The 16,199-nt window shown below is 43.9% G+C and overlaps 1 protein-coding gene across 2 annotated transcripts in view; it reads right to left on the bottom strand.

The window, feature by feature from the left end:
• MYO5B (myosin VB) overlaps positions 1 to 16,199 on the bottom strand; it is a 382,616-nt gene that overhangs the window by 244,125 nt on the left and 122,292 nt on the right. For both annotated transcript variants that reach the window (XM_077463013.1, XM_077463012.1), the window contains exon 2: positions 5,742 to 5,852. In XM_077463013.1, the coding sequence (XP_077319139.1) occupies positions 5,742 to 5,852 (111 nt within the window). The remainder of the gene's footprint in view (positions 1 to 5,741; positions 5,853 to 16,199) is intronic.

Here is a 16,199-nt window from a genome sequence, read left to right on the forward strand (position 1 = left end):
TCAAAAGGAAGCGCACTCGGTGATATCAACCTTAGGGCAGATAGCTTTCGTGCCATCAACAGTAATCTGCTAACTGGTATCAGCGTCTCATGGGGCATAAGTTCTTCATCAAGGTAGCCCAACAGGCTTATTTTAGGGTCCTTATGGCTATATGTATTAAAGTAGGGCTGTTACCGATTACAATTTTCATGTTCGATTAATCGATTTTTTTTTAATCGACTAATTTCGATTAATTATAACGCACATACAGATCCAACTACTTTTAGCCAATCTCCTTGCATTGCAACTCTGCATTAGTCAGTGGTAAATGTAGTATACACTATATACAAGCACCCGCCACTAGTTAGTGTCCACAATCCATGACTTAACTTCACAGTTCACACAAACATGTTTTAAATTCAAACTGTAGCACTGACGTAAGTCTTTTTTTTTTCCACAGAAGCGTGACAATCCCTCCACCTTCGGTCTAACTAATCACTCTCTCCTTATAGCATGGACCCCTGTGCAAACAGATGGTATCAAAAGGGTTAAAACGGACCAGTTCTCTCACGTCTCCTTAGATCTCAGCAAGGACGCCGGATCATGGGTAGAAAGAAAAGATCTAAGTGCTCACCGCTTAAGTACAAGATTTGATTTTCGTGTTCAAACACAAACTACTCACATAAAGATGATAACAACACAGCATGTAAAGCCGACAATTGTGTTAGTTCCGTAGGGCAGCAGCGGGTGACGTCATGCGTAGCTCCTCCCCCGTACGCGTTACGTTTAATCAGAACTTCAATGTCACCGGACTCCTCCCCCCTTTCCTTCGTTAGCAGACGGAGGCACTTGGGGAAGGGGGGAGCAGTCCAGTGACGTCGATGTCTGTGACATCACCGGACTCCTCCCTCCTTCCCTTCGTTAGCAGACGGAGGCACTTGGGGAAGCGAGGAGGAGTCCAGTGGCGTCGATGTCTGTGACATCACCGGACTCCTCCCTCCTTCCCTTCGTTAGCAGACGGAGGCACTTGGGAAAGGGGGGAGGAGTCCAGTGACGTCGATGTCCGTGACGTCACCGGATCGCTGATGGAACTCCCTGAAGCTGACGGGGAGGTGAGTACCGATCAAAAGAATTTTGATGGATCAAAAAAATTTATCGATTAATCGAGGAATTAATCTTTAATTTCCACAGCCCTATATTAAAGGTTTCATTAATTGTGAAGTGATCTAGCAGGACTTCATTTTCTGAATTAGGTTTCCATTTAACAAGGATTTTTTCTATCATTCTTTCTTTCCCAGTGGAATACAAGAGTTCATTGATTATGGATAATACAACACACGTCTTAAAACTAAAACCCCTGGAAATTTCCCCATCACGGCAGTGTGGAGGGGGTAAAGAACACGTGAATGGAGGGACCATTGTTGGGGAAAGTGAGTGTTGTACCTGGACATGGACAGGTAGACAGCAAAGTCCTTGGGACAGACTGTTCTATAGATCCTCCTGATCAGGACGGCCCGGTGCAGTAATAAAGTCTCCATCACTGGGATGGACATCTCTGATTTATTCTCTGAGGTTTATCTACCACAACTGCTGGCACAAACTCATTCAGCCAGTCTCTGCCATGTCCATGTATCAAGGGCAACATCTTCAGACTGACAGGCCTCCATCCTGCTGACGTCTTGGATTTCCGGAGAGAGACGCTCCTCACCAAGGACACAGAGAAAGTCTTCTGACATCCCAATTAATGAAGTATGAAATAGAGAGGCTGACGACCGGGGACTGCCGCAATGGCACGCTCAATGATATTCAGAAGATTGTCATTTAAGGTCTCATAGCGATATATGACTTGTGTACTCGGACTCAAACATCTGAGACAAGCGGCATTTGTTCCCCCCCCCCCCCCCCAAGCGGTTACCGGTAGGAGGATCATTAACTCGGCTGGAAGGAAAGTTGGCCAAAGAGAGCCTCGGGGTACTGGTCCAAAATTCAAAACTTAATTTAGGGGAGTATTAAATAGGACTCCAATTACCGGCCAAAATAAAGCTGCCCGATTCTGGCTACAATGAGAATCACTATTTTTTTGGCTTAGAATAAAGATCACAATTCTCTCGCGATTTTTGCGGTGTAAAATCTTCTTTTACATCATACAAAAAAAATTGGGCCAACTTTACTGTTTAGTTTTTTTTTTTAATTCATTAAAGGATCATTAAAGATTATTATTATTATTTTTTTTAAATAACAAACATGTTAAACTTACCTCCACTGTGCATCTCATTTTGCACAGAGTGGCCCCGAACCTGGTCTTCTGGGGTCCCTCGGTGGCTGTCTGGGCTAACCCCCACCCCCCCACAAGCACTCAACACCTTCATGCAAGCTCCCTCGCATGGCGTAAAGTGCTTGCGGGCACGCTCCCATGATACATCCGGCAGCCATAGCCGCTCACTGTATCACTCGGTCCCGCCCCCCCGGTGCGCCGCGTCATTGGATGTCATTGACAGCTTTCAATCCATCCACTGTAACCAATCAACGGCCAGGCTGAGTGCCGAAGAGGATGTCGGGGGCGAGCGTGGGACTTTCGAGGAGTCAGGCAAGTAAAAAGGGGGGGCCGGTATTGTCGGATGTTTTTTTACCTTAATGCAATGCATATATGAATTATCTACTACTCTGCTGGCAGGACGATCGTTTATTTAAGCTGTATTCTAATCACAAATTTAACGACTGTTGGTTGTCTGTATATTCTGTTTTATTCTTTTAATAAAAAAGTGAAAAAAGAATATATACTAAAATAGATTTTTTTTTTAAACTAGAGTTTAGTGGCACTTAAAAAAGGGAGCTGACTGCAGCATCTTTCACAATATTGAATGGACAGAAAGCAATTTTGTAAAATCTCTTTCACTAATCCCAAATTTATTGACAGTAGTTCCTGCTTTTTAAAGCGTTACTAAAACTGCAACAGTAAAACCAGTCTGTATATGCAGTAAAGCATGCTTGTAATTCTCACTGTGGAACCAAAAGGGTTAATACTCTGCATTGTGTAAAAAAGGCTGTTTGATCCTGTCTTCTCTGATCCACCTCTATTTCCCGAGTCCATCTGATGGAACAGAAACTTTGGAGCACAAGCTCAGTTTGGTTTGTATTGCTGAAGAGTTTTCTTTTTTCTTGGGAGGGTGCATGTGATCAGCACAGGGCCAATCAGCACTGTCTAGACAGAGGGTCAGGGGTCCTACAGCCTAATAGGACAGAGAAGGGATCTCACCGCTCCAGGAGCACACATGCAGGCTGTAAACCGTCTCTTCGGCTGGGAAGCCGCATGTGCTGGCTATTACCACTAGCAACAGACAAAAAACCAGCTCTGGACTGCCGCGCTCTTCAGAAGACCACTTTCTTTTATTGGAAAATCACATCAGGTTTTGCTATGAATAAGCACTACAGCTAGTGCGAAATGTCAGCAATTTTTCCTTGTCCGCTGTGTTTGTTGAGCTGTGATGTGATTTTCCAATAAAAGAAAGTGGTCTTCTGAAGAGCGCGGCAGTCCAGAGCTTGTTTTTTTCATCTGAGCCTAATAGGACAGTCAGAAAACAATGAAAACTCTTCCTACAAGCTTTAACCAGACACTGATAGAAGAAGTCACAAGACTGCTATATACTGCTGATGAGAAAATGTATTTAACGGTTTATATTTACTAAAATGATTGCATTTCCATGTACTGTGGGAGAATAGATATAGTGAATGCAGGCTCCTGGGTTTAGCAGCACTTTAAGGGGATAAACAAAACATAAATAGAAACCTTCCTATTTGATAACCCGTCTAAGTGGTAACACAAGGCCCAGCCCAAATTGGCACACGGATCAAAAGGTAGAATGGTTCTCAATGAACCAGCAAACACTGGTGCGGTGGGTGGCCATGTCAGCACCCTCCTCTTGGGCAGAAAATTGTCGGCTGAGCAGTGGCAGCATTCATGCCGTTTAGCATGGCTGGTGGGTGGCATCAATAGATTTTTCCCCATTTACATACCTCCCAACATTTTGAGATGGGAATAAGGGACACCTATCAGTAAAAGTATGCAGGCATAGGACACACCCCTTGCCACGCCCCCTTAAAGGAGAATTGTACAAAAAAACAAGGATTAGTTAAGCCCACAAGTGCTTTTTTTTTTTTTACCACTACTATTCCTTTATATTGGCTTTTGGAATTTACAAAATACAACCATTTAGAAGAAGAATCAGATCAAAATCAGATGAAAGGTTTAGTGCTGGAAAACACTCTTTATCTATCAAAGTGCAATTTTATATACAACTCTAACGATCAGACCAAAATGAGGGACAAATGAGGAGGAATGAGGGACAGAGGGACATTGCTTCAAATCAGGGACAGTCCCCCGAAATCCGGGACAGTTGGGAGCTATGCATTTAGGCTGCAGGGCTTAAATAGGAAGTAAACCCTGATGGGTGTTACTTCCTCTTCGTTTCCCTGCAAAGGCAAAACATAATTGGCTACTATGCATCACATAGTAGCCCATTATGTGTCACTTACCTGACACAGAAGCCAGCGATGTCGCCAATTTCCTCGCCGGCTGGAAGCGTCCATCTTCCTTCTGGGGTCACAGCTCTGCGACTGGCCGGAGCCGTCAGTCATGGCGTGTCGTTTAATGAAAACGCTACACCGTGACCTCTACAGTGCGCATGAGCCGAGTACATCGGCGCATGCGCAGATGAAATCCTCGTACGGGGAATTGTAAATATCTCCTAAACCTTAATCTAGGCTTACCTGTAGGTGAAAGTGTGTTGTAAGTGTTTACAACCACTTTAACGAAAATCTTAGTGTATGCCCAGCTTTACATTTTTTGATGATCTTGTCCCATTGCTCGATATTTAGTCCACTTTATCGAGCTGAAAGTGTTACTAAACCCAGGACCCTGCATTCACAATATCTGGTCTCCCACAGTACATGGAAATTATTTTAGTACATATAAATTGCTAATTACCTTTTCTCATCAGTGGTAAATAGCAGTCTTATGACTTATATCAGTGTCTGATTAAAGCTTGTAGGAGGAGTTTTCATTCTACTTTGATTGTCCTATGAGGCTGCAGGACCCCTAATCCTCTGTCTGGACAGTGCTGATTAGCCCTGTGCTGATCACATGAACCATCCCAAGAAAAAAAAAAAAAACAATTCTTCTAGTGATACACACCAAACTGAGCATGTGCAGGGTGACTAATGGCTCTGTCTTATCAGGAGATGGATTGGGGACTGTGGAAGAAGGGGAGAATCAGAGAAGACAGGATCAAACAGCTTTTTTTACACGATGCAGAGGATTTACCCCTTAGGTTATACAGTGAGTATAACAAGCATGCTCTACTGCATATACAGACTGATTTTACTGTTGTGGGTTTAGTAACACTTTAATAGATATTTATTTACAATAATTATAACAGAGAATAAGCATTTTCTAAGAAAAAACGCTTAAACCTTTTGTGAGTCTTGTTACAGCTTCCACAAGCAGAACATCAAATTATTTGTATTAGTTCTGAATCCCTCTTATCCACTGAGAACAGATCTCCTAACTGTTACAAGCTGGGGGTCACTTGATTTTTTTTGGACTCTGCATGGGCAGAGCTTAGCTTGGTTTACGCCAAGTATGGTGGGCAGGATTATGTTTTGAAATTTCTTGTTTGGAATGTTAAGAACATGCTATCAGCAACAAGAAACTAACAAAAACAACAAACAAAGAAACAAACAAACAAGAAACAAAGCCAACTTACAGATTCATCTTCAAGTTTCAGGTGCAGCTTTTTATCTCCTTCCTTATAATCCTTGATAATTTCGGCCGGTCTCCAGACTTCATCCTGGTCAGGAATCCAGACCCGGGTATACTATAAGAGAGAAAAGCGAAACGTAAATATATGTTTAAATGTGTCATGCAGAAGACAGTAAGCCATGCAGGCTTTCTAATTTAGTAGGCATCTGATGGAGTATGAAGCCCTCCTTGGCCTCAAGGATGTGATGATCTTATATAAGTAATAAAAATAATTTGGGTAAGATAGTGGTAGAGAAACCAAAGCTTGTCCTAATAGAAATGTATATTATTGTCATGAAAGAAGTAAATCAAATGCAAATTCCATTAACAGTCAACCACAAATCTGGACACTGGCACAACAAAGCACTGAAATCACCGGTGGCCACCACCCTGCTGGTTTCCAACGTCTGCCGACTCCCAATAGAGCATTAGACACTTAGTGATAACATTCCCGAGTCCCAGGAAACAGTGTGCACAGGCAACAAGCAAGTGGTTCTTCATCTTATGCCGCGTACACACATTCGGATTTTCCGATGGGAAATGTTGGATGTGAGCTTGTTGTCGGAAAGTCTGACTGTGTGTATGCTCTATCAAACCATTTGCTGTCGGACTTTCCACCAACAAATGTTTGATAGCAGGTTCTCAAATTTTCCGCCAACAAAACTTTGTTGTCGGAAAGTCCGTCGCACAAAAGTTCACGCATGTTTGGAATCAAGCAGAAGGAGCCGCACTGGCTATTGAACTTCCTTTTTCTCGGCTCGTCTTAAGTCTTGTACGTCACCGCGTTCTCATGTTCGGAATTGTTGGCCAACATTTGTGTGACCGTGTGTATGCAAGACAAGTTTGAGCCAACAACCTTCAAACAAACATCCACGGTTTTGTTGGCGGGAAGTCCGATCGTGTGTACGCAGCAGAACTCTTCTTTGGAAGGTGTTTGCACCACAGGGTTAACAGCAACTATGATTTCCAACCTCTTCCCCCACCCCCCCCACCCCCGGGTCCCCTCAGGTTGGTTCACGTCTATGACAGTCCAGTCAATTAGTCTTGTGAGAGGCTGAATATCACACAGAAAGGGAGTGTGCCTGCTGCAATGCTTTTCAATCACAATTCAGAGACACACAGTGAGTGGAGTTTAGAGAGCAGCACCTTTTTCCATTAAGGACCAAAGAGTCAGAAGCAGAAGGGCTAGAAACAGGTGAGGCCGTCTCAAGTCAGAGCAACTAAGAGCATAGGTTTGAGGATTGTCTCTGTGCTGTTTGGCGTATTGTAGGCGGGATACTTTGTGGAATTTGCGTAGTAATGGCTTTCTTCTGGCGACTCGACCATGCAGCCCATCTTTCTTCAAGTGCCTCCTTATTGTGCATCTTAAACATCCAACTACATGTTTTCAGAGTCCTGTATTTCATCTGAAGTTATTTGTGTGTTTCGCTTTGCAGCTCGAAAATTTTTCCTGCCAGTTGTGGCTGAAATTTTAGTTGGTCTACCTGACCGTGGTTTGGTTTCAATAGAACCCCTCATTTTCCAACATCTCGATTAGAGTTTGAACACTGCTGATTGGCATTCTCAATTCCTTGGATATCTTTATATCTCTTTCCTGTTTTATACGGTTCAACTACCTTTTCCCACAGATCCTTTGACAATTCTTTTGCTTTCCCCATGACTCAGAATCCAGAAACATCAGAGCAGCACTGGATGAAAGATGCAAGGGTCTGTCAGGAGTCCAGAAACTCATTTACCTTTTATACACACACACTAATTACAAGCAAACTGATCACAGGTGAGGATGGTTACTTTTAATAGCCATTCAAACCCCTTTGTGTCAACTTGTGTGCATGTTATCAGGCCAAAATCACCAGGGTATGTAAACTTTTGATCAGGGTCATTTGGGTAGTTTCTGTTGTCATTATGATTTAAAGAGTAAATACAGTTGACTGATAATAAATGGCTTCAGCCAAACACTAACCATGAGTGGCCAAAAAATAAATAAAATGGCCAAGAAATCATAAAATCTGCCAGGGTATGTAAACTTATGAGCACAACTGTGTATATTTTTTTACTTTTTATTTAAATTTACCCTTTTATGCTATACAAAGCAATGAGATTTCCAGGTTTCTTTAACAAAAGTGTGACCTGATTTTCCTGAAATTTCGTGAATGGACGATAAAGAAAACAAAAGCAACAATAGATAAAGGTTTTACGATCTACCCAGGTAAGGGGGAAAGAAAACCCTTTTCAAGTCACCCATCAGATAATGTATCTAGTAAAAGAGTCGCATTCTATTGTCCCCAATCTATACAAATCCGTCAACGATGGATCCTGGAGGGACCGGCGTGTTTATAGCTATTACAGGTGAAAGCAAAGATATGCAATGGTTTCCCCTGACTGCCAGAGGCAACGAGGAGACTCCAAACAGATACACCCTATTCAAAAGAATTTTCTATATACAACAGAAAAATTCAGGTTTGTGTCACACCATAGTTATAAAGTCACTCTTCTTTTTAAAGTGCACGAAAGCCCACAAAAAGCTCAGATGAGGCTTTGCCATAGGAGTAGATATTCTCTAAGCTGGCAAAATAAGGCTAGTTATTCAAATTGTATGTGGAGTTATATAAAGTGTAAAGCTGTCCATACATGGATTGGAATTCAGTCCATTTAGCAGAGGCCGGCTAAATTTCTATCCATGTATGGGCACCCTGGTTGTACACAATTATCTATCGATCGACTTGTGTTCAACCAGCTTGTTGGGTTTTTCCTGAACGGTTGATGGCAGCAACACTAATCATTATGTTCTACCAGCAGGGAAGGCTCTCCACCTGCAGAACACAATAGTCCTGCGAGAGAGATTCCCCCATCAACATAGTCTGCCCATCTATGGCCTGCCGAAGTGTAAAACCTAAAGATGCAATTGAAAGTGTTTTGTTATATCTGTTCGATGGGTGCAAAATACACCCCTTTATCCTGGTAGAAAGCTGTGAGCCGATAAGGAGGGGTTTTGGAGATGAGGAGAGAGTGGGGGGGTGAAAAGAGGTCTATGTCTTTTGTAATCCATCAGAAATGAAGGAGAGCAGTCTTGATTCCCCTATGTAGATATTGACTTATCACTAGAGGGATCATCAGCAGGAGGAAGGAGGACCCGATTCCTTTATATTGATCTTTACCATGACTAGAGGGATCACAAGGAAGGGTTTTTGAAATGAGAAGAGAGTGGGAATGAAAAGAGGTCCGTGTCTTTTTTAATCCATCAGAAATGAAGGAAGGAGGTCCCGATTCCCCTATGTAGATTTTGACTTATCACTAGAGGGATCGCCAGCAGAAGGAAGGAGATCCTGATTCCTCTATGTACTGTAGATCTCTAAGTATCATTAGAGGAATCACCAGCAGGAAGAAGCAGGTCCTAATTCCTCTATATAGCTCTTCAGTTATAACTAGAGAGATCACCATCAGGAGGAATGAGGTCCTGATTCCTCTATATAGATCTTCAGTTATCACTAGATGGATCACCATCAGGAGGAAGGAGGTCCTGATCCCTTTATACAGATCTTAAAGTGGTTGTAAACCCTTACAACACACTTTGACCTACAGGTAAACCTAGATTAAGGCTTACCTGTAGGTCCAAGAAATATCTCCTGAACCTACACGGTTTAGGAGATATTTGCCGAAAGACAGGCACCGCTGTCTACGGTGCATGCGCCGTAGACAGCAACGCGCAGGCGGAACTGAGTGCGCCGCAGTCAACAGCGATATGCCGCGAGTGGTGGCTCCCGTGCGCCTGCGCAGGAGTGACGGCTTCGCCGAATGACAGCTGCGGAGCAGCGAGACCCACCAAGAAGATAGATGCGCCGGACTACAGGGGACAGCGGTGACTTCGCTGGCTCCTGTGTCAGGTAAGTGACACATAATGGACTACTATGCAATGCATAGTAGTCCATTATGCTTTACCTTTGCAGGGAATGAAAGAGGAAGTAAACCCATCAGGGTTTACTTCCTCTTTAAGCTATTACTAGAGGGGTCATCAGCAGGAGGTCCCAATTCCTCTATATAGATCTCTAGTTATCACTAGAGGGGTCACCAGCAGAAGGAAGGAGATCCTGATTCCTCTATATACTGTAGATCTCTAAGTATCATTAGAGAAATCACCAGCAGGAAGAAACAGGTCCTAATTCCTCCATATAGCTCTTCAGTTATAACTAGAGAGATCACCAGCAGGAGGAATGAGGTCCTGATTCCTTTATACAGATCTTAAGCTATTACTAGAGGGGTCATCAGCAGGAGGTCCCAATTCCTCTATATAGATCTCTAGTTATCACTAGAGGGGTCACCAGCAGGAGGAAGGACATCCAGATTCATCTATCAGGGGTCTTCAAAACTATGGCCCTCCAGTTTTTCAGGAACTAGAAGTCCCACCATGCCTAGTCATGTCTGTGAATGTCAGAGTTTTACAATTCCTGATGGTATGTGTAGTTACACAAAAGCTGGAGGGCCATAGTTTGAAGATCCCTGCTCTATTGAGATCTTTAGTTATCACTATAGGAATCACCACCAGCAGGAGGAACAAGGTCCTGATTCCTCTATATAGATATTAAATTTACCATTAGCGGGGTCACAAGTAGTAGGACAGAGGACCTGATTCCTCTATGTAGATCTTCAGTTATCACTAGATGGAACACCATCAGGAGGAAGGAGCTCCTGATTACTTTATATATATCTTTAGTTATTACTAGAGGGGTCATCAGCAGGAGGTCTTGATTCCTTTATATAGATCTTTAGTTATTACTAGAGGGGTCATCAGCAGAGGCAGGAGGTCCTGATTCCTCTATATAGATCTCTAGTTATAACTAGAGGGATCACCAGCAGGAGGGAGGTTGTCCCAATTCCTTTATATAGATCTTTCTCACCATATATACTAAGCCTGTTTTTCCCCTCAATAAAATTGAAGTTTCCTTTTAGATTGCTTATAGAAATAAGGGTCGTGAATTGGCCTCTTTTTTCAGACGTATTTGGTGTTAGTTCTGCCTATAAAGCACCGTGCCAAAACAATACGTACACAATACGTACACAAAATAACTGGAATATGAGACACAGTAAGTGGAGGAAACAGCTCGGTCCGTCATCACAAATGAGAACATAAAAAGGCAAGAGATAAAAAGACGAAATAAAATGCTTGAGATTCCAAAATGTTCTACAGGAGCAGCAATACTAATAAAAGTGTTTTATGTAGCAGCTGGCATGAGAACGGACTTTTGCAGAAAGCCTAACATGCTCCTAATAGGAGACAAAGGTAAGATATTTCACCAGCACACCATGGAACTCCATAAAACGGTCCAATGCCTTAGTAAATGATCACAGCAGAAGATGGCAGCATTTCGGAGACACGCAGGACCTCTTCATCAAGGATGTGAAACATGTCTGATGAAGGGGTCCTAGTGACTCTGCAACAGTGCTATCTTTTGCTATGATGTGATAATTTATTAAAGTGTTGGACCTTTCTTTTATAGCAGTTCCCTATAGTGCTGGTGACATCCATCTTTGCCTTGAAGTCTCTTTGGTTTCCAGACGATCCACATCCAGCATCCACTCCCTTCTCAGCCACATTCAGGAACATGTGCGTTGGGAATATTGCTTTGGGCTAAAGAGAGACAAAGAAGCGGCCATAGATGATGCATTATAACAGTGACCACAAAGATTGCAATCCGATCTGATGAAATTAAATTTCAGCTGCCGAAACAAATGGTGTTATCCGCATTTTGCCGATAAGAGAAAAGGGTGCCGATAATGGCAGCGAAAAACGCACACGATTTTGTCACGATTATGCTTTCGGGTGTGTTTTTCATAGGTCACGTGACTCAAAAAAACGCATCAATAACTGAATTCTGATGCATCATTGATGCGTTTGTGCTGCATTTTCAATGCATTTCAATGGGGAGGTGCGTTTTTGGTGCCTTTTTTTTTTTTAACTGACCAAAAATGCAGCAAGCAAAAGTTTTAACACCACAACAGAAGGGCAATGGACCAGTGTGAAGACATACATATAATTTAACCCCTTAAGGACCGAGCCTCTTTTTGACACTTTTTTTTTTGCCAGAAAATTACTTAAAACCCCCAACCATTATAGATATTTTTTCAGACACCCTAGAGAATAAAATGGCAGTCGTTGCAATACTTTATGTCACACCGTATAGGTGCAGCGGTCTTACAATTTTTAATTTTTTTTTTACCTAAAAAATAAAACAGCAATAAAGTAAGTCCAATCTTTTTTTTTTTTTTATTGTGAAAGATAATGTTACGCCGAGTAAATTGATACCCAACATATCATGCTTCAAAATTGCGCTCGCTCGTGGAATAGCGACAAACTTTTACCCTTAAAAATCTCCATAGACATTTAAAAATGTCTACAGGTTACATGTTTAGAGTTACAGAGTGTGCTAGAATTATTGCTCCCGCTCTAACGATCGCGGCAATACCTCACATATGTAGTTTGAACACCATTTTTTTTTTCTTATTTATTTTACTTTTTTTTTATATTTTTACACTGTCCTTTTAAGAAATTGTTGTGTCACTTTTATTCCTATTACAAGGAATGTAAACATTCCTTGTAATAGGATAAAAGCATGACAGGACTTGTGAAATCTGGGGACATTTACACAAAAATGCAATAAAAAAAAAAAAAATAATTCCCCTTTAAGACCATTGGGCTGAAGGGACATTTGATGTTGTTTCTGCCTTTCAATGTTATGGAGCCGATTGAGGGCCATCAGTCCCTCACTCGGCTCCATGTCTCAGATGATGAAGGACGTGATCGTCTCCGCCGCTATCGACGGATCCGGTAAGCAGTGGAGATGACCGGAATCCGGCGGGATGGGGGGCCCCTCTCCTACCTATGATAAAAGTGATCTTGCGGCGAATCCGCCGTAGAGACCACTTATGTGAAAGCCAGCCACTCGCCGTTGTTGAAAATACCGGAGCTATGGCAGATAGCTGCTGTCATAATGGTATTTAGCATCAAAGTACTGACATACAATGACGGCAATTTGCGCTAAGTGGTTAAAGGCATACATTTTTCTTGAGCTTTTCTTGCGCTAAAAGGTGTCAATATCGTCCGACAATAAATTCACATTGATTTATATTCATGATGTAGCACCCTGACATTTAGGCAGCGTTACTAGTAAATTTACCTGCCAAGTGATAGTTGCCTTGGCCAATTTAAAAGGAGATCAATTGATTCCACCCCAATTCTGGATTGCTGCACTTCTCTCTCTTCTTTCACTATATGCCCGGGTATCAGGTGGCATTAGACAAGACAAGGGCATTGCAAGAACAGATTAGGAATAGATAGGGTATCTCAGCCAATGGGCAGGGATCTTCTAAGGCTCTCCCAGCAGGCCAAGGGAACCATTTATTTGGGTGAGGTCAGGTGATCGGGGTTCTGCGCCACTTGGACGGCTGCCTGGGTGGACGCGTATTATATTGCCCCGGGCTGCTAGGCCACAGCCTGAGGCTTATCCTGGGACCTCTGGCTGCTAGGCCGTCTGAGAAGCAGGAAAGCAGCGTAGGGTTGGGACTGCGGTCTTGTAGTCCAACCAAAAGTAATGGTTCTGCCGGCCGGAGCACCTGACGTGGTTGAAGGTATAGGGGAAGCTGTCGCCACTAAGGAACCATCCATCTTGTTACCAGGGACCACCGTGAGTAGCTGAAGCAAGTACTAGAGAAGCTTTCTCACCAAACGGGAACGGTGAAGAATTGGGAAACTTCAGCAGGTGTCAAGCCAGGGACCCATCCAGTGGAGTAGCCTTGTGTGCCAAGCCAGGGACCAAGCAAGCCAGTGGGGTGACACTTGAGGAGTATCTGTGAAGCTAGGGACCCAGCAGGGACACGGAGATGATGCTTGAGAAAGATACTCAGTGAGAAGATTGGAAGAGCTCAGGAGGTCCAGTGGCAGTGGATCAGCGGATCTAAGTGATAGACTGGGAGCTCAGTTGAGTGAAGATCTAAAAAGAAGAATGTGGAGGAAGTGAAATGCCGTGTACACATGAGCGGAATTTCCGTCTAAAAAAATCTTGGATGGTTTTTCCGACGGAATTACCCTCAAGCTTGGTTTGCATACACACGGTGCTGAACTTTCGACTGTCAAGAACGCGGTGATGTACAACACTACGATGAGCCGAGAAAATGAAATTCGATGCTTCCGAACATTGCAACTACAAAAAGGGTGTCCTGGCCCTAACCCTCTCTCCCACAGTTCTGTTTAAGAGAAAATAAATGTCTTTGCATTCAAGAAGTGTCTGGCACCCATGAATCTACCCTACATTACACCCACCATGCATTGTAATCCACTCTACATAGAGGAGTGTCAGCTGTCCCTAACTCTGGAGGTCACCATTAGGCCTGGAGAGTCTCGGGAATTGGATACATTGATATTAAATTAAAAAGTTGAATATAATCCAATGATATATAAAAATAGATATATATTTTTTAAAACTGTCATTTTCGGTTTCAGTTTTCGGCCAAGTACATCCTACATTTTCGGTTTTGGCACCAAAATTTCCATTCAGTGCACCTCTAGATCTGACAATCCAATTTTTTTCAATTGTAAGACCTTTCCATGCAATGTCACCATACGCAAACAAATGTACTCTGCGGTAGAAGTTGGGTGATCTTTACATACAATTATTATTGCAAAGTGCCTTGGTGGTTAGCGCTTGCAGCACTGGGGTCATCAGTTCAAATCCCAGTCAGGACAGTCTATGCTCAGTGGTTCCTCCAGCTGACTGCCACCAATTACAGGAAACAGCATTCTCATTGAAGTCAGAGGGAGGAACATCCAGATGGGGCACCCAGGAAATCAACACTTTCGGAAGTGTCCGTTTCCCAACACACTTTGGAAAATAGAAGCACATGGGATGTGTTTGTCCAACTGTTCTTGTTTTAAAGCTAAACTCGGAGCTGGAAGTACATGCTGGCATCACACTCCAGGCTGCTAGAAAGGTCCCAAGTGAAGTGCACTTGGTATCACTCTGCCTGGGACAGGAAGCAGCTCTACAGTGAAAGCTCCATGCGATTTGATGCTCTGGGATGGTGGGTTGGCAAGCCCAGATTGCAATCAACGGGTTGCTGACCCTGGGCAAACGCTTCCCTGGTATGAGGTCGGGGACCACATCAGAAGGCTCCAAAGGCCACATCAGAGGGCTCCAAAGGCCACATCAGAGGGCTCCAAAGGCCACATCAGAGGGCTCCAAAGGCCACATCAGAGGGCTCCAAAGGCCACATCAGAAGGCTCCAAAGGCCACATCAGAAGGCTCCAAAGGCCACATCAGAAGGCTCCAAAGGCCACATCAGAAGGCTCCAAAGGCCACATCAGAAGGCTCCAAAGGCCACATCAGAAGGCTCCAAAGGCCACATCAGAAGGCTCCAAAGGCCACATCAGAAGGCTCCAAAGGCCACATCAGAAGGCTCCAAAGGCCACATCAGAAGGCTCCAAAGGCCACATCAGAAGGCTCCAAAGGCCACATCAGAAGGCTCCAAAGGCCACATCAGAGGGCTCCAAAGGCCACATCAGAAGGCTCCAAAGGCCACATCAGAGGGCTCCAAAGGCCACATCAGAGGGCTCCAAAGGCAACATCAGAAGGCTCCAAAGGCCACATCAGAAGGCTCCAAAGGCCACATCAGAGGGCTCCAAAGGCCACATCAGAAGGCTCCAAAGGCCACATCAGAGGGCTCCAAAGGCCACATCAGAGGGCTCCAAAGGCCACATCAGAGGGCTCCAAAGGCCACATCAGAGGGCTCCAAAGGCCACATCAGAAGGCTCCAAAGGCCACATCAGAAGGCTCCAAAGGCCACATCAGAAGGCTCCAAAGGCCACATCAGAAGGCTCCAAAGGCCACATCAGAAGGCTCCAAAGGCCACATCAGAAGGCTCCAAAGGCCACATCAGAAGGCTCCAAAGGCCACATCAGAAGGCTCCAAAGGCCACATCAGAAGGCTCCAAAGGCCACATCAGAAGGCTCCAAAGGCCACATCAGAAGGCTCCAAAGGCCACATCAGAAGGCTCCAAAGGCCACATCAGAAGGCTCCAAAGGCCACATCAGAGGGCTCCAAAGGCCACATCAGAAGGCTCCAAAGGCCACATCAGAGGGCTCCAAAGGCCACATCAGAGGGCTCCAAAGGCAACATCAGAGGGCTCCAAAGGCCACAGGTTGAGCACTCTTGCCCTAAACAATGGCCGCCGTCCCTTCTTTAACACAGATTCTTAATAAAGCCTCATACACACGGTCGGACTTTGTACAAACTTTTCCGTGAACTTTTGTACAAAGGGTGTGGTCCACAAGTTTGTATTGCATACACACGGTCGGACTTTTTGACAACAAACACGAACGTAATGACGTCACAACGTACTGACGCCGCTTCAAAAGAGGACGTTCAATGACTCC

This window comes from Lithobates pipiens, unplaced genomic scaffold (assembly GCF_037356315.1).
Source record: "Lithobates pipiens isolate NorthernLeopardFrog02 unplaced genomic scaffold, aLitPip1_a1.2 Scaffold_3, whole genome shotgun sequence".
Taxonomy (NCBI): domain Eukaryota; kingdom Metazoa; phylum Chordata; class Amphibia; order Anura; family Ranidae; genus Lithobates; species Lithobates pipiens.